A 27,508-nucleotide genomic window follows, 5' to 3' on the forward strand; every position below is an offset into this window, starting at 1 on the left:
TTTTTATTTTTATTCTACTTACATTTTATTTTTTTGTTAAAATTTTAAAAATTCCCACCTGTCAGATACATTCAATGAGTGTGAATGTAGCAGACGTTAGACAATTTATAAATTTAAAATAAATAAATTAATTAATTAAAATAATGAAATTTAAAAAAAGCGCGTATGGATTTTGCATTCATCTAAATATGCATTTTTGAATTTCACTCAACTTACATTTTATTCGGTTGTTCTAAAATTTTAAAAATTGACAATTGTCTGCTACATTCACACTCATTATATTCACATTTATAAGTTAGCAGGTGTTTAATAATTTTGAATTGTTTAAAAACGATAACTTGAAAAAAAAAAGTATTTCAAAAATTGCATCTGTAATTTTTTTAAGTTTCTACATGCGCGTATTTTTAGTTTTTTTTTTTGTTTGTCATTAATTTGTGAAAAAAAAAAAAAATCCGTAAATTTTTAAACCTCTGAACTTGGCACCTAAAAATTAATTTTTTAAATTTTGTTATAAACAATTCAATTGTCCGTCTAATGTCCATCAATGTTCGGACTGATAGCTAAAATTATCCAAGACGCTGGTCATACACAAGTTGAACCTGGTTCCAAAACAGTTTGTGGTGTTGGTCCTGGACCTGCTGATTTAATTGACAAAGTAACGGGTCATTTGAAATTATTTTAAAACTGTATCAGTATAAATATTTAAAAATAAATGAATTTTCATAAAAATAATAAAATCCTTGTTATTTTAAAAAGATATTTATTTATTAATTAACACTGCAATTGCAGCAAATATTTATAAATATATTATTAAATTATTATTGTTTGGAATGTTGCTTCGCTACATAAATATTTAAATCTATACGATTTTATTGTGAGAATTCAAAGAAATTATAGTTTATTTAAAACTTGTTTAAATAATTTTTATTATTTCATTTATCAGAGTCTTCATTCATTTTGTATTTAATTGACAATTTTCATAATTAATTCAAAAATAAAATTTTGTGATAAAACACGAAATCTCAATAAACGAATAATAAAATAAATAAATAAACAAAGTATTTAAATAAATTGTAATCAATTGAAGTCTATGCGATGGAGGTCTAAAAACGAATTTTGAAAATTAATTATTTTATCTAATTATTAGTGAAAAATAAAAAAAACAAACATATTAATTCGCAATTAAATTTTTGTCAAGGCAAGAAAATGACGCGTATTTCAGTCTCAATGCAACAACTTATTTTTTTTTTAAATATATATGTACACATAAAAAAAAGATTTCATGGCGCACGTAATATTTTGAATTATGAATTGCAGAAAAAAAATTTTCTTAGTAGAAAAAATTTCTCGACACCGGAAATTCTTTTACGTCCGAAAAAATTTTTTTCGATCGTATAAAAAATTTTTGTTTTCAATTTATAATGCAAAAATTTTCTTGGGACGAGTAAAAAATTTTTGCGCCAAAAAATCTTTTTATTTTCTGTGTAGTAAAATACGAATTGAAATTTAAAATAAATTTACTTTTCAATTTATCATTATTATAAAAATTAAAATTTATTCTACAAAACTTTTTATTGTTAATATATAATAATAATAATATACAACGATAAAAAAATTTAAACATGTTTTCTTTTTTTCTTTTTACCAGATCGTTCATTATCAGGATTTGCGCGTTTTTTAATTGATGTTTTATTCAATTCTTTCTTACTGATTTCTTCTCTTATTCCATTTTCTTGAGATTCTGTAGTCTCCATTGGCTCATCTTCAGTAATTTCATTTGGAATAATAACAGAACTAAAATTAACAGTTTCTAGACCTTCAGCCATTGCTTTGGCTCTCAATTCACGTGCTTCTTTTTTTAATTTTTGTTTATCTCCCTGTTTACTACGATTTTTCAGTTTTTTCTTTAATTCTTTTTTTAATTTTTTAGCTAAATCTTCATCATTTTCTTCTGATGATTCTTCATTATTTTTCTTTTTATCATCATCATTGTCATCATTGTTTTTTTGTTCTGCTGAATTTTCAGTATGTACTCCATTTACCATAGGTTTTTTTTCCTGTTCTTTAACTTTAGTTTTCACATTAGTTGATGCTCCAATATGCGATGCTAGTTTTTTGTATGCATTCTTAGCATCCATTGAAAGAGAATTTTTCTGTCGATATTCAGTAATTAAGCTAGCAATGTTCTTCCAATCCCAAGCTTTAGGTAAATGATGAGGATAAATGACATTTAAAAGCGTCCAAAGTAAGCAAACAAATTTTTGTCGAAGTTGTTTAGAAGTAACATTATTTTCTGCTTTAGATGATTCATTTTCTGTTTTGATAATATGTTGGTTAGCAACAAGCTCTTGGAGTAGTTTTATTGTATGTTTACATAGTTTCTTTTCTATTTTCAATCGAAGCTTTGTATATTCTTCATCTTTAATTAATCTAATATTACGATAAAATATAATTAAAAATTCTAAAGCTTGACTACGACGAAAAGATCTTATAGTATTATCAAAAATATAATCAATTATTAACGGCACCAGTTGCCAGTTTCCAGTCCAGGAAAAATTAAGAGTATTTTTAAATAAACTTGCTGGAAGAACGCAATCACGTTTTGTAAAAAATGCTGTTAAACTTTCAATATAAATTTTAACTAAAGAATCTTGAGGTAATCCAGTTTGTTGAAAACATCTAATTAAAAATATATAACATTCAGCTAATTTATCTCCCATCTCTTGACAGACAGAAGTTGATCGCTCACCTTTTTCAATTAATATTGTTGCAAGATCAATCAACAGTTTCTCATCTACTCCTGTTGTATCCTTAAATTTTTTAACAGAAGATAATTTTTTAAGACATGAGCGCACACGGCGTTTCAAAGGTTCCTGATGAATGTCTTTAATACAAAATTCTAACAAAGCAAATAAAGGTACAAGCATATCTAAAGCTAAAGCCATTGAAGGTCCGGAATCAAGATAAATGTCAAGAAGATCCATTACTCTACCTCTAAAATGAGTTAAAGTTTCTGCAGATTTTCCTTGCTTTTTTTTATTTGATGGCCGACTTTCCCGAAGAATTCTAAAAGCAGCGGCTAAAGATTCATCGAGACGTTTACCTTCTTCTTCATCGATTTCATCTAGATCAATATCATTATCTTCAGGATGAGCTGACGCGTCTCCAAGTGCTTGTCTAACTGCAAGTCTCAATCGATCATTAAGTGTTTCGTCTTCATCTTCTTCATCATCATCATCATCATCATCCTCATCATAATTTTCTTCATCGTCATCATCTTCACCCTCATCATCCTCATCTTCGTCATCTTCATCGTCATTATTTTTTTTACCAAATTTATTTTTACCTGAACTTTCATTATTGTCATCAGAATTTTCATCTTCAGAATTCGACTCATCAGAAGAATCATTTTCAGTACCTTGAGGAACTAGCGGACCTTTATCATCTTTTGGATCAAGAACTTCTAATATTCGATGTACAGATGTTGATGTAAGTACTGGACATATATGTGGAAAAACGCGTTGTACAAGTGATCTTAATAAATGACTATTTTGTGAAAGTAATGACAATAAAAGATCAACAATAACATCAACCCATTCAGGTTCATCCTCTTCTTTCTTCTTAGATTTTTTAGATTTTTTTTGCGTCAATCTTTCATAGCAACTGTGAATTTCATTGATATTAGAAATAGCCATTGCTGAATCAGAAAAAATTTGTAATCCCATATTTAAATCCATAACATAAAAAATTAAAACGGCTTCATTATTTTTAGAATCATCATTTAGTTTACTAATAAAATTAATCATTTTCTTCCAAACTTCAATGGCTGATTCATCTAATGGTGATCTGAGAGTTTGTGTTTTATTTAAAAACAATATATTGTTTAAATGCTTTACCAATTCATTTAAAACATAATGAAGATCAGAGAGTTTTAGATTATGATCTAACGCCCGGTAAAAACTATCTTTAAAATGTGAAGCCAAGTCAACACTTACATCTTCAGTTTCACAAAAACCCAAATTAAATAAAAATTTAATTTGTTCAAGCCTCCAATCATGATTTGAATTAACAGTAGGATGACCTATTAGCTTACACAATAATTCACCCGCATAACTTCTCTCAGCATAATTCCAGGATTCTTCTTTTTTATCTCCAGCTTTTTTAGGCTCAGAATTATCTGCAATTCCGCAATAAAATTTAGCCAATTTTTTAACTCCATTGAAATTCATGCTTGCTGTTATCAATTGAATAACTTTAACTTCTGTTATTTTTTCAATCATAAAATCTCCTGGATAATTAATTAATTTTTTTAAAACAGCGATTTTAATCTTGGGTTTTATTTCTTTGTCTCCTAATGCTACCACAAAGTGAGCCAATACTTTTCGAAATAAATTTGCTACATCATCACGACGATAACGCTTATCAATATTAAACCTTCCCACCATCCAATTTAAAAAATTTGATGATAATAAAGATGGCAAAATACTTTTATCCTCAATGTTTGGCACGATAAAATTCAATAATTCTAAAGCTAAATATTCCATACTTTTTGATGGATGAGCGTTGAATCGTTGATCAATTCCATTCCAAAAATCTACAACATTTTCTGATGATACTAGAAGTTGACATAATATTTTATACAACGGATGTTGATATGATTTAATCCGAGGTGTATCCTGTTAAAGAAAAAAATTTAATTACTTAACATATAAAATATATTATTTAAATAACTGCTAAAATAATTTAAGTAAAATAAAACGTACTGTTACTAATTTAAGCAAATCATTGATAGTTTCTTTATCAATTATATTTTCAGTGCCCAAGTGTTGCTTGATAAATTTTTTTTTTATCAAACTTGGAAATTTAACACTAATATACAATAAAGCATAAAAAGTGTCTAGAGAATGTTCTGACCAACTTTTGCCTAATTCTTTAGCAAGCAATGGCCAAAAGTTAGCTTTGATATATTTTTCATCAAATAGATTGATAAATTCAATTAAGAATGAGATTGAAACAAAGGACAAATAACTCTTTTGAGTACCATCACTCAATAAAGTTTCTAGAATTAGCAGCTGTTTATCTGGCGGACAATTTAAATGCAACTTGGACCTCGTCAATGATCCACAAAGTAATATTCTTCCCATAAAAATATGTCCTTTCTCCTGAAATACATAAATAAATTTCATTATTTTCAATCTTCAATTGGATTTTAATCTAATTAAAAAATTAAAATTTAGAAAATGGTTGACTTCGAACGATGGCTTTTGAACTAATCAGCGGATTTTGATGTCCAATGCGGCATTCGGCGCAGTTTTTCAGTCTCTACCCAAGGAGCATACTTGCCTTTGTGACATCTATAAGATATCAGTTTATAGGCTACTTTTTGACATATCGAAAAGGCAGCATTATGCTGACAAAACGATCGGAAGTTTATGTCACCGAAAAAATGTCTACTTAAAAGACTTAACACAAGTGACGACAAAAAGTAAATTACAAATAGTGATAAAATAAGTCATCTAAATGATTTTTTAATTGAAATGAGACAGGAAAAACAAGACAATTCTTCTCTATCTTCGGAACAAACATTTGCATGTCGTATTTATACCAAAAAAGATGACTTTGAGACTGAAAAAAAATTTGTCTTGTCCTTTTAAAAGGCACCTTTAAGACATCTTAAAGTTGTCTCTGTGCTACTTGGGTAACGGTAAAAAAATTTGAATCAATCAGTTCAACAATCCCAAGTAGTACAGAGTCAACTTTAAGATGTCTTTTAAAAGGACAAGACAAATTTTTTTTTCAGTCTCAAAGTTATCTTTTTTGGTATAAATACGGCATGCAAAATTTACTTTTTGTCGTCACTTGTGTTAAGTCTTTTAAGTAGGTATTTTTTCAGTGACATAAATTTCTGATCGTTTTGTCAACATATTGATGCCTAATCGACAAGTCAAAAAGTAGCCTAAAAACTGTTATCTTATAGATGTCACAAAGGCAAGTGTGCTACCTGGGATTCTAATATCATTCGAAAAAAACACTTTTTTTTTTTAATTTTGTTCGTAAGCGGCATTCGGTGTGGATTTTAGCGTTTTAGAAAAGATTAGATTTTGAAATCAATTCATAAAGTGTGATAAAAGTTATCCAGACAAAATTTTTTTATTTTCGGAATAACTTTAAATGTATTTTACCAATCAAGCTTAATTTCTCGCAGAATCCGAAGAATTTATAAGCCGTTTCGAACGCCGCATCAAAAGCCAAATCAGTTAATCCGTTCAAAAGTTATAGAGTATTTATAATTTATAAAACGCTAAGATTTATTCAATACTCGGTTTTCAAAAATTGTGACGAAACCAATCATTTTCCTTTTTTTAAAAATTTTAAATTTTCTTAGCGGGAAGTTAATAATATAAATATTTATTCAATTTAAATCATACTTACGCTTTTAGAAATGCTACTTGATGGTTTCAATTCGGCTTCCATTATTTCTATAACTTGATCTATGTCAGTATCTAAATTTTGTTTAAAATAAGTTGTTAAAGTAGAAAAATATATTTTTCTAAAAACCATTTTTGATGATCCTAATCCACGAATTAATCTTTTTAAACAATAAGTTAATTCTTCATTATCTGAATTCTAAAAAAAAAATATTTTTGTATTAAATTAATAAAAATTAATATAATTCTTCAAGTTGGAGGTTAAACATGTAAATATCAAACTTACCGCTTTTAATTTATAAAGTGAATTTACCAAACTTATTTTACTTTGCAATCTAATATGCTCATTATCAACAGTCAAATTTGTAAATAAATTCAATATTTCTTGGCTTACTTTCATTTTTTTATCTGGTTTAATACAATTATATTCTTTTTCTGAACCCATCGTGACCATGTGCACGACCATGTGGTTGAAATTGAAATCATGGAGACTCCATGACTCCTCCCCTAATTTGCTGAAAAAAAAATCCGTAAATTTTAATGACCCTGAAGTTAGCCGACACCCGCCATTTTAAAAATAAAAAATCTTATTACTTAAGAAAAAAAAAAAAATTTTCAAATTTAAAAAAATGCTCGTGTAGATTTTTCAATTTTCTGGACGAGTATTTTTTTAAAAAGATTAAAGAATAAATACTCGAGGTATAATTTGAAATTAAATTTTAAGATTACTTATTTTTTGTTTAAAAATTTTTACAAACCTCAATACTTTTTGGTTTTTATATACAATTTTTCGAAATCTTAACGAGTATTTTTTGTATTTTTCCGTTCACGGCTATTTTTCAATAAAATATCTTGTAATTTAAAAAAAAAACAAAAATTTTTGAATTTTGAAAAAATAGTCGTGTAGATTGTTTAATTTTCTAAACGTGTATTTTTTGTGAAAGATCAAAAATACTCGAATTCTTATTTTAAATAAGAATTCATAAATTTACAATTAATTAAAAGCTAATTCTTTTTTAAAATTTATAGTCGGAGGCTCCCGTATTTATGACTATGAGTGGGGGCCAGAGAGCCCATTTTGTGAAAAGTCTGATAGTTTCGCTGAAAAAGTAAAAAGATCTCGAAATTTACTATAGATTTGAGTTCAAGCTCCAAAAAATTTTAAAAAACGAATTAGCTTTTAATTACTTATAAATGTATGAATTTTTTAAAAATAATAATTCGAGCATTTTTGATTTTTCAAAAAAAAATACACGTTTAGAAACTTAAAAAATCTACACGAGTATTTTTTTAAAATTCAAAAATTTTTGATTTTTTTTAAATTACAAGATATTTTATATAAATATAGCCGGTAACGGTTAAAAGTAGCGGTAAACGGAAAAATAAAAAAAATACTCGTCAAGATTTCGAAAAATTGTATATAAAAATCAAAAAGCAATGAGGTTCGTAAAAATTTTTAAACGAAAAATAAGCAATCTAAAAAATTAATTTCAAATTTTACCTCAAGTTTTTATTTTTTAATATTTAAAAAAAAATACACGTCGAGAAAATTGAAAAATCTACACGAGTATTTTTTTTTAATTTGAAAAATTTTTTTTTTCTAAATTTATAAGATTTTTTATTTTTAAAATGACGGGTGTCGGCTAACTTCAGGGTCAAAAATTTTAAATTGTCTGCTAACTTCAGAATCATTTATTTCTTTATGTTGTTGAACTTTATTGCACCGATTGTTGCTTCATTCATTCAAGTTGTTGGCTTCACGTGGTATTCAAAAGTTCTCACAGGAACAGGGGAGCTGATTGTTTATATTTAATAATTAATAACTATTTTGTTGAGTTAAAATTCAAAAACTACTCAATAATGAATTTGTTTGATGAATTTTTGAATGCGGTTAATGATGTTAAGCTTGGATTCATCGTGGCGATGGTTTTGGGCTACAGTTTTTATAGGTTTGGTAAAAAAAGTATTCCTGATGCAACTGAAAAACCTGATGAAGTGGTTAGTATTTAATTATAAATAATAATTAATTATTAGATAATAATAATGATCAAAGTAGTCGTCATTAAAAAAATTAATTTGTCTTTAATAAATAAAGCAAATGCTGATAGACAAAAATTTTAAAACATTCATGTGAAGGATTTCCAAAAATTTTTCTGTATGTATTTATTTTTAAAAAATTTTTCTCATAACAATTAACTTGGTAATTAAGACACTAAAATTTTCAAATGACGGCTACTCACAGCATCATTAAATATGAACATGAAGTCAACAAACAATTAACAATTTTCGGATTTTTAATAAATTAATAATAATAAATTCTTTTTTTTTTGTTTTACTAATTGTAGATCATGGAGACATTCAATAATAGTGATGACGATTATAAAATGGTTTTGGTTGTAAGAAATGATTTAAAAATGGGTAAAGGTAAAGTTGCTGCTCAGTGTGCACATGCTGCTGTTAGTAATTATAAGGCTGCTAGAAAATATCCGAAAATTTTAGCTGGATGGGAAGATTGTGGCCAGAAGAAAATAGCTCTAAAGGTAATTTTTTATTCATTTTTATTAATATATTACTCTGAAATCAGTTCAGTATTAATTCGTATTTAAAATTTAAAAAATAGTTACCCAAGTAACACACAGACAACTTTAAGATGTCTTTTAAAAGGATCCCTGGCGGTTTTGAATCATCCTGGAAACACCCTGGAATCACGGTGGATCCACGGTGGTTACACGGTGGGTTCTTTTTCATTTTATCACCGTGATTCCATGGTGGTTACATGGTATACCCACCCTGATTCCACGTACATCGCGTAATCACCGTGGAATCTCGATGAATACACCATGGAATCATGGTGGGTACACCGTGTATACACTGTGGTAAAATGGCACAAACCCGTGATTCCACCGTGTTTCCACTCCCAGGGTGTTTTCAGGCTGTTTCCAGGGTGATTCACAACCGCCAGTGATAAGACAATTTTTTTTTGTCTCAGTCACCTTTTTTGGTATAAATAAGACATGCGAATATTGGTTCCGGAGACAGAGAAAATTTGTGTTGTTTTTCCTGTCTTATGCCAGTTAAAAAGTCATTTAGATGACTTGTTTGACTATTAATTGTAATTTACTTTTTGTCGTCACTTGTGTCAAGTCTTTTAAGTAGATACTTTTTCGGTGACATTAATTTCTGATCGTTTTGTCAACATGTTGGTGCCTTATCGACATGTCAAAAAGCAGCCTAAAAACTTATATCTTATAGACGTCACAAAAGCATGTGTGTTACTTGGGTAAAAATTCAAGTGCCATAATTTTTTTCTGTAATTTATTAATGAAGGGATTCAATTTCGTTCCGTAGAAAATTAATTGAAGCTGATGAATAATTTTTTTAAAAAATCTACTTCACATTCTGACTGTCAGAATTTTTATTATAGTTAACTGCTTGATAAAATCTTAAATAAATAAGATATGAAACGTTTTATATCAACGATAATTTTTTCGTTGTCTTCAAGTCCAAGTTCTCGTGAAGTAAAATTTAATATTTAACTATTGGGACATGATTAATTTTTAATTTAATTTTCTTTTCTCTATTAAGGCCATTCTCAGACACTGCCCCCCCCCCTCCCCACTTTTTGAAAATATACAATGACTTTCAAATGTCATAACTGTATTAAAATTTTATCAATTAAAAAAAAAAATTAAAACCCTGAAAGTCATTGAAAATTTTTCAAAGTGGGGGCACTGTCTGGTCATGGGCTTAAATAAATAATTGAATAAATTGTTTATAGGTTGACAATGTTGAACAATTAGAACAAATAGCTAAGAATGCTAGAGCTGTAGGACTGATAGCTAAAATTATCCAAGACGCTGGTCATACACAAGTTGAACCTGGTTCCAAAACAGTTTGTGGTGTTGGTCCTGGACCTGCTGATTTAATTGACAAAGTAACGGGTCATTTGAAATTATTTTAAAACTGTATCAGTATAAATATTTAAAAATAAATGAATTTTCATAAAAATAATAAAATCCTTGTTATTTTAAAAAGATATTTATTTATTAATTAACACTGCAATTGCAGCAAATATTTATAAATATATTATTAAATTATTATTGTTTGGAATGTTGCTTCGCTACATAAATATTTAAATCTATACGATTTTATTGTGAGAATTCAAAGAGATTATAATTTATTTAAAACTTGTTTAAATAATTTTTATTATTTCATTTATCAGAGTCTTCATTCATTTTGTATTTAATTGACAATTTTCATAATTAATTCAAAAATAAAATTACATAAAATTTTGTGATAAAAAACGAAATCTCGATAAACGAATAATAAAATAAATAAATAAACAAAGTATTTAAATAAATTGTAATCAATTGAAGTCTATGCGATGGAGGTCTAAAAACGAATTTTAAAAATTAATTATTTTATATAATTATTAGTGAATAATAAAAAAAAACAAACATATTAATTCGCAATTAAATTTTTGTCAAGGCAAGAAAATGACGCGTATTTCAGTCTCAATGCAACAACTTATTTTTTTTTTAAATATAAATGTACACATAAAAAAAAGATTTCTTGGCGTACGTAATATTTTGAATTATGAATTGAAGAAAAAAATTTTCTTAGTAGAAAAAATTTCTCGACACCGGAAATTCTTTTACGTCCGAAAAATTTTTTTTCGATCATATAAAAAATTTTCGTTTTCAATTTATAATGCAAAAATTTTCTTGGGACGAGTAAAAAATTTTTGCGCCAAAAAATCTTTTTATTTTCTGTGTAGTAAAATACGAATTGAAATTCAAAGTAAATTTACTTTTCAATTTATCATTATTATAAAAATTAAAATTTATTCTATAAAACTTATTATTGTTAATATATAATAATAATAATAATATACACTTTTTATTAAAATGCAGTTACTAACCCATAATTTAAACTAAATTTAGTTAATAATAATTGAAATAAAAATAACAATTAATGAATTATTGTTACTTCAATTGTCATAACGGGTAAAATATTTCCACAATAATTACATAAATAGTAGCCAACAAAATTAACTTTTCTTCCTACATAAATTGTTAAATTAATTTTTTTTTGTTTATAAAAAAAAATAAAGTAAAGAATAATAAAAATAATTTAAATTACACAGGAGGAGGTGGTGCTTTCCTGTGTATTTTATTAAAACTAGTCGCTGAGCATTGGGATTCAGCAATAGACCTTCCGTCAGCTTCATCTCTACGACAAAGTTCTGGTTCATTTTGCAACCAATTTTGTGTTTGACTTTGTTCAGATCTTGATAGCTGACGCTGTTCACTTTCCGTAACGTTACCAACTTCTTCAAGAAGTTTTGATAAGGATGGCGCCAAGCCTAATCCAATATTTCTTTCGTGATAAACTTCCGACATCGTTGGTGTTAATTCACGTGTTAAACTCGTTAAAGAAGTTGCTAAATTTCTCATATTATGTGGTATGCTTTCATTTGTCGTTGATGTCTCGGTTTGATGATGATTTATTTCTTCACTGGTACTACTGTTCGTTGGCATTCGTAATTTTCTTGATGCAATCGATCCTATTTCAGTGCGAACGCTCAGTCTATCAAGAACTGCCGGTGGTAATGGAGGTACCGGTTGCCGTCTTAAAATTGTATTATGACCATTTTCCCAGTCTGTTACTGAACTGCTTGAACTTGAATCAGGTCGAACTGTTTGTTCTTGATACAAATTACGAATACGAGTTTGATGATTTAATGTCAGAGCAACTGGTGGACTTGGAGTAAATGCAACATCAGATTCACCTAGAATTATAATGATATAAATTAACCCCTCAATCGCTCATTTTATTTTTAATCATTACTTTTATTTGACGACATCAATTTATTTGTTTTTTATTCTGAATTTTTATTCAACTTATAAATTATCAATTTCATTTTTTAAATTATTATTTTCAGTTTAATTTTTTTTTTTAAACCCCGCATTTTTGTCTTAGGGTGCATTCCAAAATGCGCTGCGAGCAGCTGATGAAAATAAAAAATTTCGAGTGTATTTTTTAGTCTAATCAATATAATTATTGACACAAATAAATTTTAATAAAATTATTAAATTTGAATTTTGAAATTTCGCGCCAAGATAGCGCTACTGCGTGTCGCTGTATTCAACGTTCAAATTTTTGCTAAAGTGGGGGCGGTCGAATGATTGCAAAATCGATTGCTTTGTATCAACTGGCGGTCCAATAGCGGCAGTCAGTATCATCGACAAGGGCAGTAGTAGTCCAGATCCTTCTTTACGTTTAAATTGAAGCACAGTATTGCAGTTAATTCGCGGAATTATCCATATAATTTATTGCTCATAGTAATTGTTTAATTAAAATGTGCAGTGTTTGTAAAATTTAAATTGTGCAAAGTGTCTGTGGTGTCGTTAAGTGTTGAGTGTTCAGTGCTAGTGTAAAGTGTTGCGAGTTGCTGATGCTGATAACTTCCAAGTTCCTGAGCAAAATCACCTGGCATCGTCTGGTGGAAAATAGCAGTTAAGTGACGTTTTTTTAGCTGCAATACACTTGAAGCAATTTAAATTAAATCTCCAAGTGTACTGGGACACCCTTCTGCATATTATTTCCCACCAAGGTTTGTTCAAACACTTGCGTGTTTTTTTTTTATTTTTTAAATATTTTTCTATCATATTCTGCCGCCACTTTATTTTGACGTACGATTTTTAGTTTTCTCCAATTTCTAATAATTTATTTTTCAAATATTTAAATTTACCGCGCTCTACTGGTACTGGAATCTGGTACGAATTTCTTGTGTAAGGCTTGCACTAGAATTGCTATTTAAATCTAGCCACAAGTATCTGCAGCAAGACATAGGTAGAAAAAGACACTAACGTCTATCGAAATTGAGACCAAGTTTGCTCAAGCCTTAATCAAGATTGTTTTATAGGGAAAGAGTGTAGAAATATTTTTGTGTGAGTAAGATAGTCGGAAAAAAACTGTTCATGATTCACCCGCAGCGATTTTACGCTTGAGGTGCGCAAAATACATATTTTTATGCGCTCTTTTGACTTTAGTCACTAAATTTAAAATCAAAAGGGCGTATAATTTTTTTTTTAATTGCTAATCATATTGTAGACTTATTCTAAAGCGAAAATTATAAAAAAAATTTACGAAACGATTGGCAATGAAAAAAAATTATACCCGCTTTAGATCTTAGAGAGTGCGTATAAAAATACAAATCCTTTGGGAATTAGTAATGCAAAATATATTTATTTACCTCCTTCATTTGGATAAGTCTGTCGTGGAATAGGAGCATTAGGTGCCTCAGTAGTTTTACCATCAGGTTCACCTCGATGTCTTACGTAACTTGCGAAAGCTCCACCAAGTCTCGGTCGTTCAAGAAGACTATTATTTTTATCTGGTTGTGTTACAGAAACAAGACTTTCCATTGAACTTCCTGAGTCTAAGCTCAAACTTTTTGGAGCTTCTTGGGTATCTGGCGTATTAATTTATAATTTATTTATTTTATTTTTAAACTTTGATAGATAGGATTAGAGAAGAAAATAATGATTCTTACCAAATAATGCTAGTAATGCTTGCAAAGCAAATTGAACTGCTCGACGAGATGCCTGTTTGCTACTTCTAAGTGTAACTTCTGATTGCCCAACTTCCATTAAATCAAATCCTAAGCTTGCAAATAATTCATGAGAACCAGATGCGCGCCAAACTTTAACTGGCAATGATACTTCCTGGCCTTCGGTAGCACAACTGGCTTTTCTCATTGCCGAAATAACATCTTCAGCAGCTTCCGGTACCTGAAAAGTCAGTCAATTGTAAGATAAAAAAGCCATTTGGCCGCCGAAATGGAAGCAGATTTCTCATTATTTCTTTATTTTAAAATTTCAAGATAAAATTGAATTAAAAGTTAATTTTTTTAACGTTTTTAGAAATTTCGAGCTCAAAAACCGTGAAAAATAAAATAATTTTAAAATTTAAATTGCTACCTTTTCCTAAATACTCAACCGACTTTAAATTTTTGAATTTGATCAAGATAACTGCCTAAAGAATAAGTGTATAAAATTTCATAATCATCCGTAAAAAACTTTCAAAGATATAATGAAATTTTTACCATAACACAAAAATCAATTTTGTAACTTTCAAACTTTATTAGAATCCGAGAAATTATCGTAAAATACAAATTAAAAAACGGACATTATATTTTATTTTATCAGCTATGACATCCTTTTAATTAAAGTTAATTATAATTTTTTAAACTTAAATTTTCGTGAAATATTTATGTTATTAAAAAACGCGGGCTTTAAACAAAAAAAAAAAAATAAGAAAAAGTGGGTTAAAAAATCGAAGATATTCAAATTCCATTTTGAATAACAGTTTAAAAAATTTGTTTTGTAGTCTAGTATAACATATTTAAAAATAAATAAAATAAATAAATCAAAAATGTCGCTCTTCTAAAAAACTAAAAATTCGAGCTCAAAATTGAAAAAAACGTTCAAAAAATGAAAATTTTATTTTCTCATATTTTTTTTCGAAAATTACATTTCAAGGCGAAAAAAATGACCCCAATCACTTTTAGATTATAATGAATTGATCAGGAGTCATGAATTTTTTAAACTGACCACACCATTAATTTTTTGAAATTTTCAAAAATTCGTATCTTTTGAACTTTTGGAGATTGAGGGCTAAAAATTTACATGTAGCGTTTTTTGATACATACAAAATGAAGTCAAAAATTCAGGTAACTCAAAAAATATGATTATTGAAATCAGGTGATTTGGTATGAACCCACATAAACTTTTGAATGAATGGTATTTTTGGAATCTAATCAACGAATTATGACAAAGTTTTTGAAAATTTCACCATGGGGACAAATGCAATAGATTTCTATGAAACCTTCAAAAAGAAAAGTGTGAATAGTTTAAAAAATAATAACAATACCTGTAATAGACGAACAAGAGCATGTAAAGAAGCTGGTCCTAGTCCTAATAATGCTTGCAAACTTGCGCTGCATCTGGTCAATCTTTCTTCAGGATCACTTTGAGGGAAAAATACTGAAGAAGGAATGCCATTGCCTGCTGGTTCAAAGCGGAATCCAACAGACATCAATAATTCTTTCCAACCAGTAGCTGACCCAACTTTATTTTCAATACTACGTTGAGTTGTGTACATAGCGTTTTTCTGACCACGATGAATACGTTGAAGAGATTTTTCAACTAAATGTAATGTAACACGTAGTGCATCCCGACTCATTTCTGGTCCACTTCGTAGTAATTCTGCGAGAGCTTGGCCCATTAATGCAACTTTATTTGAAAGTCTCGCATCTCCACCAAGCAGCAGCCATCCAGCCCAGTTTATTGGGTGTGCAAAATGTCTTGTATGCTGAACAGTCTGCATGGCTTCTGCTAAAGCTCGTGATGCACGAGCTCCTTGCAGCATTGCACTGTAAAATGCTCGGAGTAAAATACTTCCTGCTGTTGAAGGTACAGGCCACATTGCAATAAGAACACACTGTGCTCCAGCATTAAGAAGACTCTTTGCTATTGTTTCGATGCCGTCAGTAGTTATTCTTGTTGTACTTTCATCGTTGTTCCAGCAGTGCCCTGCAGACAATACAACTAAGCGAGCAGTTAATCTGTGTCTCATTATTTCTGCTGGAGAGACTAAGAATTCTGGCCGCTGTGAAGTCTCTTCATTTTGATCAGGTGTCAATGCTAGACTTGCTGAATTCCATAAAATTGGTATTGTTAAATGAATACACTCTGCATCAGGAAGAGATCTCAGTACTGCTGATCTTGAAGCCTCAAGACCTTTGAAAAATCAAAAATTAATTTATTATTAAAGTTCTCTCAATGACTACAGGGTCTATAGGACCCCAGCGTCTTTAATCGGCTGAAGAAATCAATGGACTCTGACATAGGATCGATGAAAAAGTTAAATTTAAAAAAAAATATTTATTTTTTAAAATAAAGTGGAAAATTTTCCATTGGAAATTTAAAAATTGTCAGAAAAAAAAAGTGCGATTGGTTTTTTAAAAATATCTCTGTAAATATTGAGTTATCTGAAAAATTATAAGAAAACTTTTTTATAGCTTTTGAAATTTCCTACAAAAAAGGTATCTTATATTTTTTTTTTAAATTGAATAATTATCAAGATATTTGAAGTTTAAAATTCGAAAAATCGGATACAGAAATTTGTGACTGAAGGATTAAAAATATAAATTATAACTTAATCAGAAGTAATTACCCGTTAATGGACGTGATTCCAAAATTTCAGCGACAATTCCAGCTTCAGCTTCTGCTGAGGCAACAGTTTCTGGCCACCCATGTTCATCTCGTAATTCTTCAGGAAGAACTGGATTACCAACAACAAGAGCCGCAACTGTAGCACCACCCTCTGGCATTGGAGTACGTGATCTTTTTTTCAAAGCCGCTAGCGATGGTACGACTAGCAAAGAAAATCTTTCGCAAAGATAATCTTCACCCGAGGCTGCTTGTAAAGCCGGAAGTGGCGCAAGGTAAAGAGATTTTTCAACAACAAGAACTAATTCTTTTCTCGCAGGTGGAAGTAAATCCTCAAATGGCGCCAAAAGAATATCATAAAGTGATTGGATCGATGCGGGTGTTTGCCAAGCAGGATCTTTGGATCCACGGCCCCAGCGTGCACTTCCAGCTCTAGAACTTGCGGAACCAACGCTGAAGAGACTGCTTAAACTGTATGAACTTGCGTTAAATCGGTTTCCTCTCAATGGCATTTTCGAACTTTCATCAACAAGATCTGATGATTCTCCAAGTAATGCTTCGCGTGCTTGATTTACTTGCTGCTCAAGAGACAATCCACTGGGCATGGTTGTGGAATGGAACCTCAGTAATCCGCGACTTGGTGCCAAACACCAGGCATGTAATTCATTTTCAACCTCACTGTTGATTAAAATAAAATTTATTTATTTATTATTATTGTGAATGATCTCGGGTCGAAAAATTTGGTCTGTTTCAAAATAAATGATAAATTCAAAAATTTTTTATTTAATTTAAGCTTTTAAACAGGGTGGCCACAAAGAAATGATTTCAAAATTCCCTGATATTTCCCAGTTTTCCAGTAAAGTTTTTTACATTTTTCCCTGATTTAGAAATTTTATTCGTATCATTTAGATATTCAAAGTTTTTATTATATTTTCATTTTTAATAATTAAATTTGATAATTAAATCATGCGAGAAACCATAAAAAATGGCAATAAAATAAATTAATATTGCCTACATTTGATTATTCGATGTTAAAAATGTATAAGTTAAAATATTTAACAAGAAATTTTATAATTTAAATGAATTCAAAATACACTGGTTACAAAAATTAAGGGATATTAAAAAAATTTCAAATTTTTTAGTAATTTTCAACAGTTTGTAACTCGAAGGAAAATGGTCGTACAATAAAAACAAAAAGTCAAACTGTAGCTTCAAGTGTCTAGTTTTCTGATCTGGGTCTTTAAATTTTTTTATTATGCACGGTTCCGAAGCAATCAAAAATCAATGATAATTATCGAAAAAAATTTATTGAAGCTCGAAGACCGTTTTTAAGACGGGCAAAAATTTGGTAAATTTCTTTTTCGATAGTTTTCTTAGGATTACTCCAGAACCGCACATAATAAAAAAATATAAAGACCAGATCAGAAAATTAGACACTTGAAGCTATAATTTGCCTTTTTTGTTTTTGTCGTATGACCATTTTCCTTCGAGTTACAACCTGTTGAAAATCACTTTAAAATTTGAAATTTTTTTAATATCCCTTAATTTTTATAACTAGTGTATAATTAACAATTTTTTAAATTTTGAACTGTTACAATTGAATTCCTGGATACTTTTTGAAATTCCCTGACATTTCCATAATATTTCCCGGTTGTATTAAATTCCCTGATAATTCCCGATATTCCCGGTTTGTGGCCACCCTGTTAAATCTTATTCATTTTATATGGGAATTTAATTGGTTTTTGTCTGTACTTTAAATTAAAAACAGACTTTTTTGTTATAATTATTAGTCTGTGTTCATTTGTATTTAGGACAAAAATAGACTTTTTTTACTATAATTTTTAGTCTACTTTTAATCGCCTTTAGATCAAAACCAGGACTTTTTACAAATATAAACAATAATAATAATTTAGATTTATAAATTTGTTTTAATTTTCTTGATATTTGAAACATGCAAGTGCGCTTTCGTAATAAGATGTCACAAGAATTTTGATGGTTTCTAATCCCAAAATATTTATCGATTTTATCCAGTAAATAAGAAAAATTTCTTGACATTTTAAGAGTAATTTTATTACTTTTATTCAATATTATAAATATTCAGTCAAGACAACTAAAAAATAAAGTTGTCAAACTATCATTAACTGCCGGCATTTTTAAACAAAAGGCACCAAGTAAATGGTAAAGAAATAGTATATTACACATCGAGGGAAGTAAAGTAAGAAATGTCTCAGATCACATGTAATTGTTGGCCGAGGCGAAGCCGAGGTCAACAAACATGTGATCTGAGGCTTTCTTGTTTACTTCCCGAGGAGTGTATGCTATTTTTCTCCTCGACGGAGGCGGAAAGCGGCAACTTCGTTTTGCACAGCGGGACGAAAGTTGACGCTTTCCGCCCGTCGAGGAGAAAACATAATAAATTCTGGAACTTAAAACATTTTTTATAAATATTGTCCATAAATAAAAATATTGCAAGTCCATGAATTAGTCTAGTTTTGTCCTTGCAAATTTTCAGAACTAAAATTTTTCCAAGTTCAAGAATTAATCTAGTTTTGTCTGTCCGTAACGCAGTTGTTTTTTAAAACAACAGATCGAAAAGAGCTTAAAATTTTTATAAAAGATCAAAAACAGATCAACTAGTTCAAATGCAGACCAGTTAAATGATAATCAGATGAAATTTTTCGCCCCGAATGATTTGAAAAAATATAAATGAACATACCTGTAATATAAAACGATTCCTCTTTGCCGGTCGACTATTTCTGAGTAATGAGTAACATCTTCAAGATTAATACTCTTAGATCTTCTAGATCTTTCAGCCCAATTGAGAGCCTCTTCAGCGCGATTCAAACTTACTAATACTTTTTGCAGCATTCCATAAATTTCAACAAGTAAATCAGATTTTTTAGTCTGATTTGTTAAAATACTAGACGTGCCATCAAGTGATTCTAATAAATTAGCAGCTTTCTCTAATTGTTCAACGGCAATGGAAGCTTCTCCAGTCTGCCAATGAACGAGACCAAGCCGATGATGAAGCCGAGCAACTTCTTCACGTCTTCCAAGACCTTCTGACAATGAAAGACCTGACTGAAGATAACTCAGAGCACGAGGAAAATCACCACAAAGATGATGCAGCCTTCCAAGACTAGAAAATGCAGTAGCTCGTGCCGCCTGATCACCAGCAGCTGCCGCCAAACTCAAAGATTGCTCTTGTAATCGTATTGCCTCTTCATATTGACCAAGTGCTTCTTGTGTCGCACCAAGATTAGCACAAGCACGAGCTTGTAATCCAGCGGCATCAAGATCTTCAGCTAAAGACAATTCTAATTGATGATGTCTGAATGCTGAATCTGGATCATCCATTAAAAGATGAACAACACCTAGACCACTTGCAGCTTCTGCTTCTGCTGCTTTGTCACCTAGACCTCGTGCTAAAGCTAACTGATGTGACAGACAACTTACAGCTTGTTCGTGATTCCCTAATGCTGCGTGGACTCGTCCTAAATCACCGTAAGCAGAACCTCGTGCTTCTGGACTTTCGACTTCGTGTGCAGCAACAAGTCTTTTTTCAAAGCAGACCAATGCTTCCTGAAGATTACCCGAAGCTTCACGTGCCCTTCCAAGACCTCGATATGCCTTTTCTTGATCCGTTATACTGCGTAATCGTACAGCTGCTGCTAATTGCTGCTCATGACACTTTATAGCTTCTTCAGGATCACCCAGAGCTTCGTAACAATCTCCTAGATTTCCTAATGCTCTCGCTTTATCTAGAAGCGCAGTTCCAGTTGTCAAAGGCTCCAAAGTTGCTAATTGTTGTTCGAAATATCCTATCGCATCCTCATAGTACGCCATATTTAATCTTGCGATTCCCAAATTTCCTGATAAAAAATAAAAGTTATTATTTCAACCCTCACACTTCCGGTAAGAAATTTTAAAATCATCAAGAAAAAAGTGTGATTGGTTTTTAGACAATATCTCTATAAATATTGAGTTTTATAAAAAATTGCGAAAATCCTTTTTTGTAGCATATAAAATTCTCTACAAAAAAGGTATCTTGTATTTTTTTTTTAAACTGAATAGCTATCGAGATATGTCGAGTTTAAATAAACTAGAGTCTTCTGGGCCACGTGACCTTTAAGATTTAAATAAAAAAATTTTTACCTAGTGCTTGAGCTTCAATCCCAGAATCTACAAGTTCTCTAGCACGATCCAATTGTTCTTGATAGCATTTCAAAGCATGGGTGTATTGACCCAAAGCCATATGAACAGCTCCAAGATTACCGTGAGCTCGACATTCACCTCTAAGATCACTGGCTTCTTGACGTAATGTGAGCTCTTGTGTATGGAATCCCAGCGCTTTGTCAAAATTTCTTGTTGCGCGTTGAGCGACTCCAAGTGCCCCATAAGCAGCTGCTTCTAAACTACGATCGCCCGCTTGACGAGCCAAGTTTAACTGACGTTGATGCATTTTAATGGCTTCTTCAGTCTCACCAAGTCTCAAAAGACAATCGCCTATATTACCCAGAGCTCGAAATTTGCCTGACAGATGTTTCATCATATGAGCTATTGCTAAATAATATTTTTGACATTCGAGCGCAGTGTCCAAGTTACCGAGCGCAAGATGAGCAAGACCTAGATTGCAATAAGCTCGTCCCATACCAGACTTATCTTGCAAATCTTTAGCTAACGCTAGATCTTGATCATAATATCTCACTGCTTCGCGATGATTACCCAGACAATAGTGTGCGTAGCCCAGAAAATGACAGGCTTTAGCCTCACCTTCAACATCATGGAGCTCTTGGGAAAGCATAAGATAGTTTTCGTAAAAAGGTACCGCTTCTTCAAATCTACCGCGCGATGACAAGCAATTAGCTAAATTTAAAAGAGCGCATGCTTCGCCCGCAGCATCTTTTAATTCTCTTGCAATCACCAAGTGAGCTCTGTAGTGTCTCAGTGCAGTTTCATGACCTTGTACTGCTTGATAAGCAACTGCTAAATTTCCATGAGTACTAGCTTCTGAACTCCTGTCATTTACTTCTTTGCTGATCGTCAATTCCTGCTTGTGGTATTTGATAGCTTGTTCATAATAACCTAGAGCATTGTATGCATTGCCAATGTTTCCATAAGCTCGTCCCATTCCCGCCTTATCACCAAGGGATCGAGCTATTCCTAAATGTGCCTGATGCAATTTAAGTGCCGCGTCATGTTCACCTAAAAGCTGATAAACGATTCCTAAATTGGAACAAGCGCGACCTTCAGCAACTTTGTCTTTAGTAGTCAAAGCAACGTCCAATTGACGTTGGTGCCAAAGTTTTGCTTGAGCTAAATCACCAGCACATCGCGCTGCATGACCTAGTCCAGCATATGCTCTTGTTTCGATGGCTTTATCACCAAGTTCTTGGGCTATTTTTAATACATTTTCATGATAAGTCATAGCCTGGCCAAAATTACGACGATAATGATGAGAAGATCCAAGATTACTGAAAGCACGTGCTTCTTCCACACGATCTCCAAGTCTTCTTGCTATCCTTAAATGCTGGGTATGACAATCAACAGCACTTTCAAATTCTCCCATCGCCAGATAAACAGCACCAACGTTGCCTATTTCTCTGGCTTCTTGAAGACGATCTCCCATCTGTTTAACCAATTGAACACATTGTTTGTGCGACGCAAGAGCATTTGGCAAATCACCGATTGCTGTGTAAACATGTCCGAGACTAGTCAAAGCTGATGCTGCTGCCTGCGCATCCTTACACTTCATCGCCAGGACTAATTGATATCTATGAGCTGTAAGAGCTTCTTTGTACGTTCCTTTACTAAAATAAGCAGATCCTAAATTACCGTGGGCTCGGCACTCGCCCTGTGTATCACCAAGAGATCTTGCTACCCCTAAAAAAAAATTACTGTTTATTAAACCTGTTATCAGGATGAAATAATTTTAGATATATAATTTTAGACAAACCTAAATCTTGTTGCATGTAATTTATTGCCTTGTCTAGTGAATTCAGCGCCCAGTAGGCACTAGACAATGCTGAGAAAACAGAGCCGCGTAGTTTTAAACTGCACGTTCCAATTGCTAAAGCAGCTTCTAGTACTCCAGCAGCAGCTTTGTACTGTCCAGCACCAAGAAGCTCTTGTCCGACAACCGAAATCACGACGAATGGAGATTCATCGAGTTTCATTGCTCTTAACTGCTGAAATGTTGGCTCCAATGTTGAACGCAGTGGAGATTTCAATGAAGCCTCAACTAATCCCGATAGTAATTGAGAGTTCGATGGATCTCGAGCAAGACCAGTGGCAAAGGCCACGAGTGCTTCCCCATGACGGCCCAGACATTGCAGTGCAACTCCTTGACGATAGTAAGCCTAAAAAAATTATTTTATGTGTAATAAGAATAAGTTGACAGTTTCTTGGATAGTGTAGGTGTTGTAATTAACGTTTATTCAATATTTTTGTAGAACGTTTCGTCTGTTTTCCGACTTTTCCAAGTACTCAATTATTAAACATTAATTTAAAAAATGAAATGAAATGGAAATTCAAAAAATTTATGTAGTTCGACTGCTTGAGGGGTAGTTCCGGAAAAGTTGGGGGTGGTCTAGGATTTTAAGCTGATATACCAACATCTATATGCGAAATATTTCAGAAATCTAGTCATCCAGTAGAATTTAACTTTCAAATTTTTGTTTTTTATTGCGCGAAAAAAGTTCCGATCTTCAGGTACAAAATAACTTTGTAAAAACTTTTTATTGATTTTGAAGTTTTTATGATAATTATTAGTAATATCAGTAATAGTGTGTCGGAGAAAATGCTAGTAGACGACAGTGTCTTAATTGTTTTTTATGTTTAATAATTGAGTACTTGAAAAAGTCAGAAAACCGGCGAGACGTTGCACAAAAATTGTAAATAAATTTTAATTATAACACCTACACTAAAAAAAATTCAGAGTCCGCGATGTGAAAATGATTTGGTGTGAAAGTTACACGACGCAGGGTGTTAAATTTTTGGCTGTCGATTAAAACGATCACACCACCAACGGTGTAAATGTGACTTTGATAGACAAAATGAAAAACAAAATAATAAAAATAAGTTCTTCTGTGCGAGATAATGATGAAAAATTCTTTTATAGAAATGTCTATTCAAAGTTTTAATTTTTAATTAAATATCAGATCAAACTTTATAAAAGTCGTACAAATATCATTGGCAAAGTTTATATATAAATACTGTTAGTATGTAATTAATAAACATTTGATTAATGAATACAATTTAACTTGTAATGAGTAATTTTTTCAATTAAAAATACTTGACATTATATTTTTTTATTGCTTCAGTTATTAATTGTACTTTTTTTTAATCATTTTTAAAAAAAGTTAGTTGATAATTTTTAAAGTTAAAGTTAAATTAATTAATTTTAATATTAAAAACAGTTACTGGGTCATTTTTAACTACAGATCATATGATCGGACAATGTATGAGTTTTGAGCTAATAACACCGAACGGTGTGAAAGATAACACTCACACCGTGTTAAAAGTACACCCCTTAATCTTTCACACCGTCAATTCACACCAAGGACACCGTGTCAAGTCCTCGGGGACCATTTTCACACCAAAAATTTTTTACAGTCCGCACGAAAAAGTATACATCCCGGCAAAATAGTATATATCCGGCTTATATCTTCAGTATTGTCGTATGTATGCTATTTTGCCGGTATATATTCCCGGATATATATTTTTTCGTATGGGAGTACCATCCAAGAAACCGTGAACTTATTCCTATTATGTATGAAAAATGTATATGAATCGTAATAATTTTATATAAGGTAAGAGACCCAGTGCCCGATCAGGCAACTAGTACTCGATCACTCATGTATTTGTATATTTTTATTTACTAAATATAAATACACTAATTCATGGAGTGATCGAGTACTAGTTCCTTGATCGGGTACTAGGTCTTTTACTTTACTTATTTAAAAATATCAACGATACCAGACATGCGTACATAAATATAAAGCTATGGAACTGCATCAACTTGTGGCTCGTGAATGTTATAATTTATAATTAATAAAATTTATAAAAAAACTAGTCCCACCTTTGGCCATTGGGGAACAAGTTCCGTAGCACGTACGGCATCCTGTAGTGCTAATGCAAATAATCCCATTTTAAGACGTGCCGCAGATCTATTTGAATATAAAACATGACTAAGTGGATCCAAAGCAAGTGCTTCAGTATATAACGTTGCTGCCAATGCGTAATCACCATTTTGACAGGCTGTATTACTTTTACGAACAGTCTCTAGAAATAGAGCTCTTGATCCAGCAGCCAAGGCCGACGTACCTTCGGGCTCCACCTGTTTTTTAAAATAAATGTAAGTCAAAAATTTATACTATTGATCATTATATCTTTTTCATTGCTGATGAACTCGCAATGAAAGTGACAAAATGTCCAGCATTTATCAATAATCATTCTAGTGTTTTTTTTCCTGCGATTTCAACGATACTTGAAATTATTGTTCTTACAATATAAAATTTTTCTATATAAATATAAATATCATATATTTATATGTCAAAAATTTAATGCTACAAAACTTCAGACGATTTGTTTTTATATTTTTATTACTATCGTCTACAATTTTTCCAAGTTTTTTTTTTTTTTTTAATTATTGCGGTAACATATTGACGTATAATTATTTAAATAGTAATTAAAATTTACCTCAGAGATATCCCGATGAGACATTGTTTAAAACGAGCCGGTTGCATCGTCTTGCATAAGCATTATCCAGATCCAAAGTGTACTCAGTTGGCCTTCGCGGCAGTATTCTCAAATATATATCACCCTCGTAAATTATAATAATAAATATATTACAGTATGTAATAAATAAATATAATATATAACATTTAATATTGTAAATAAAGGTACGGATTATTTAAAATGAAATAAATATGGTTTAAAAATATATGAATTATAAATTTAAATAGACTAAATTGGTTTACTTAATAAAAAGGGAGGGAGGAAAGCGTCTTAGGGGGGCACCCACTGCATTCCTCAGGTACAGCCATCTTGGAATGTGACCTCTGGTCCCATCGTTGGGACCAGCAGGAGTGGGGATTGGGCCTGGTGGCCCCACCACATGACCACAACATACGGTACCACTACAAGTCTACGGTAATCTGTCGGTATACAGTCACAGTCTTATTATCAACATCAGCATCAACGTATACCTTTTGTATACTGATGCATACTATGCTTGTATGGAATAGAACGTTCATCTTCGTCTATAATAAATATGTACCAGTCGTTTCATCTGGATCATCAACCAGACAACAACCTCTATTTTATATTCTCACACTATAAACTAATTACCTTTTATTTCACTCTATATATTGCTCTTTATTTTATGGTAATAAATCATAACAATGTTTGTATGGTTAAATGAAAAAATATATCAAGTGAAAGTACCTATGATATTTATTATGAAAAACTCAGCTCTATCTCGGGAAAAAACTCAAATATGATCAGATAAAATTTATGATATGATCGGATATGAATTTATGATATGGTCATGTATAAATTTAAATATAATCATATTGAAATAAATATATGAATATATGGGAAGAAATACTCGGATATGACCAAATATGATCAGATATAAATTTATGGTATGGTCATGTATGAATTTAAACATAATCATATTGAAATAAATATATGAATATATGGGAAGAAATACTTAAATATTACCAAGAATGATCAGATATGAATTTATGATATGATCAGATATGAAATTATGACATCGTCAAATATGAATTTAAACAAGCATGTCGAAATAAATATATGAATACATGGGAAGAAATACTCGGATATGATCAAATATGATCAGATATAGTTATGATATGGTCATGTATGAATTAAATCATAACTATATTGAAATAAAATAAATATAAGAATACATGGGAAGAAATATTCGAATATGACCAAATATGATTAGATATGAATTTATGTTATGGTATTTATGAATTTAAACAAAATCATATTGAAATAAATGGGAAGAAATACTCGGATATGACTAAATATGATCAGATATAAATTTATGATATGGTCATGTATCAATTTAAACATAATCATATCGAAATAAATATATGAATATATGGGAAGAAATACTCAAATATTACCAAGAATGATCAGATATGAATTTGTGATATGATCATATTGAAATAAATATATGACTGCATGGTAAGAAATACTCAGATATAATCCTATATATTCATGTATGACCAGATACACATCAAGTATGGATATATATGATCATGCATGATAATATCTGCAAATCTACCATCATATAGAAGTAATAACCCGGAGAAAAATATTTAGAAGTAATTGTATATGATATCATATGTGATTAAACAAGATAATATCTTTGCATGAATTATTAAAAGTAACTTTTGACACAATGAAATTTCCCAGAGATAAATACTCAAATATGATCATATATGTTCTGTATCATCAGATATAATCATATCTGTCGATATATGAATACAACTGAGAAAAAATACAGAACATGGACTATCTGATTATATATGAACAGGCATGATTATATCCAACCATTCATATATGACCATATATAATCACTTCTGTAAACAAAATTATAAATTATCATATATGATTATACAAGATCAGATAAAGTCATTTTTGAACTTAAGATCTAAACATTCATATATGATGATACCTGAGTATTTTTTATCGGGCAACCAAGTAAAATTAAAATATACTCGCATATTATTTATAAATATTAGGATTTATTCTTTAACTTGAAAATATAATGTGTAAATATAAAATAAAATTTATAGTAATTTGTAT

At 30.6% G+C, this 27,508-nt stretch overlaps 3 protein-coding genes across 3 annotated transcripts; 1 reads left to right on the forward strand and 2 right to left on the reverse strand.

Moving 5' to 3' along the window:
- Nucleotides 1–1,124: 1,124 nt before the first annotated feature.
- On the reverse strand, nucleotides 1,125–6,911 carry LOC130670811 (myb-binding protein 1A-like). The gene is made up of 4 exons (XM_057474359.1): nucleotides 6,715–6,911; nucleotides 6,433–6,627; nucleotides 4,764–5,162; nucleotides 1,125–4,676 (listed from the first exon to the last, which is right to left on the reverse strand). The coding sequence occupies exons 1-4, from the start codon at nucleotides 6,892–6,894 to the stop codon at nucleotides 1,617–1,619; spliced, it is 3,834 nt and encodes a 1,277-aa protein (XP_057330342.1). The 5' UTR covers nucleotides 6,895–6,911; the 3' UTR covers nucleotides 1,125–1,616.
- A 1,251-nt stretch (nucleotides 6,912–8,162) lies between these two features.
- On the forward strand, nucleotides 8,163–10,417 carry LOC130670817 (peptidyl-tRNA hydrolase 2, mitochondrial-like). The gene is made up of 3 exons (XM_057474369.1): nucleotides 8,163–8,426; nucleotides 8,774–8,968; nucleotides 10,207–10,417. Exons 1-3 carry the CDS (start codon nucleotides 8,289–8,291, stop codon nucleotides 10,387–10,389), a joined length of 516 nt encoding a protein of 171 aa, XP_057330352.1. The 5' UTR covers nucleotides 8,163–8,288; the 3' UTR covers nucleotides 10,390–10,417.
- Nucleotides 10,418–10,811: 394 nt separating this feature from the next.
- LOC130670812 (tetratricopeptide repeat protein 28) lies at nucleotides 10,812–25,729 on the reverse strand. Its single transcript, XM_057474360.1, has 10 exons — nucleotides 25,367–25,729; nucleotides 24,747–25,004; nucleotides 22,623–23,025; nucleotides 20,822–22,549; nucleotides 19,383–20,538; nucleotides 16,671–17,344; nucleotides 15,366–16,234; nucleotides 13,987–14,224; nucleotides 13,687–13,905; nucleotides 10,812–12,219 (listed from the first exon to the last, which is right to left on the reverse strand). The coding sequence occupies exons 1-10, from the start codon at nucleotides 25,388–25,390 to the stop codon at nucleotides 11,567–11,569; spliced, it is 6,222 nt and encodes a 2,073-aa protein (XP_057330343.1). The 5' UTR covers nucleotides 25,391–25,729; the 3' UTR covers nucleotides 10,812–11,566.
- Nucleotides 25,730–27,508: the final 1,779 nt, after the last annotated feature.

The sequence above is a fragment of the Microplitis mediator genome, chromosome 7 (genome assembly GCF_029852145.1).
Source record: "Microplitis mediator isolate UGA2020A chromosome 7, iyMicMedi2.1, whole genome shotgun sequence".
Lineage (NCBI taxonomy): Eukaryota > Metazoa > Arthropoda > Insecta > Hymenoptera > Braconidae > Microplitis > Microplitis mediator.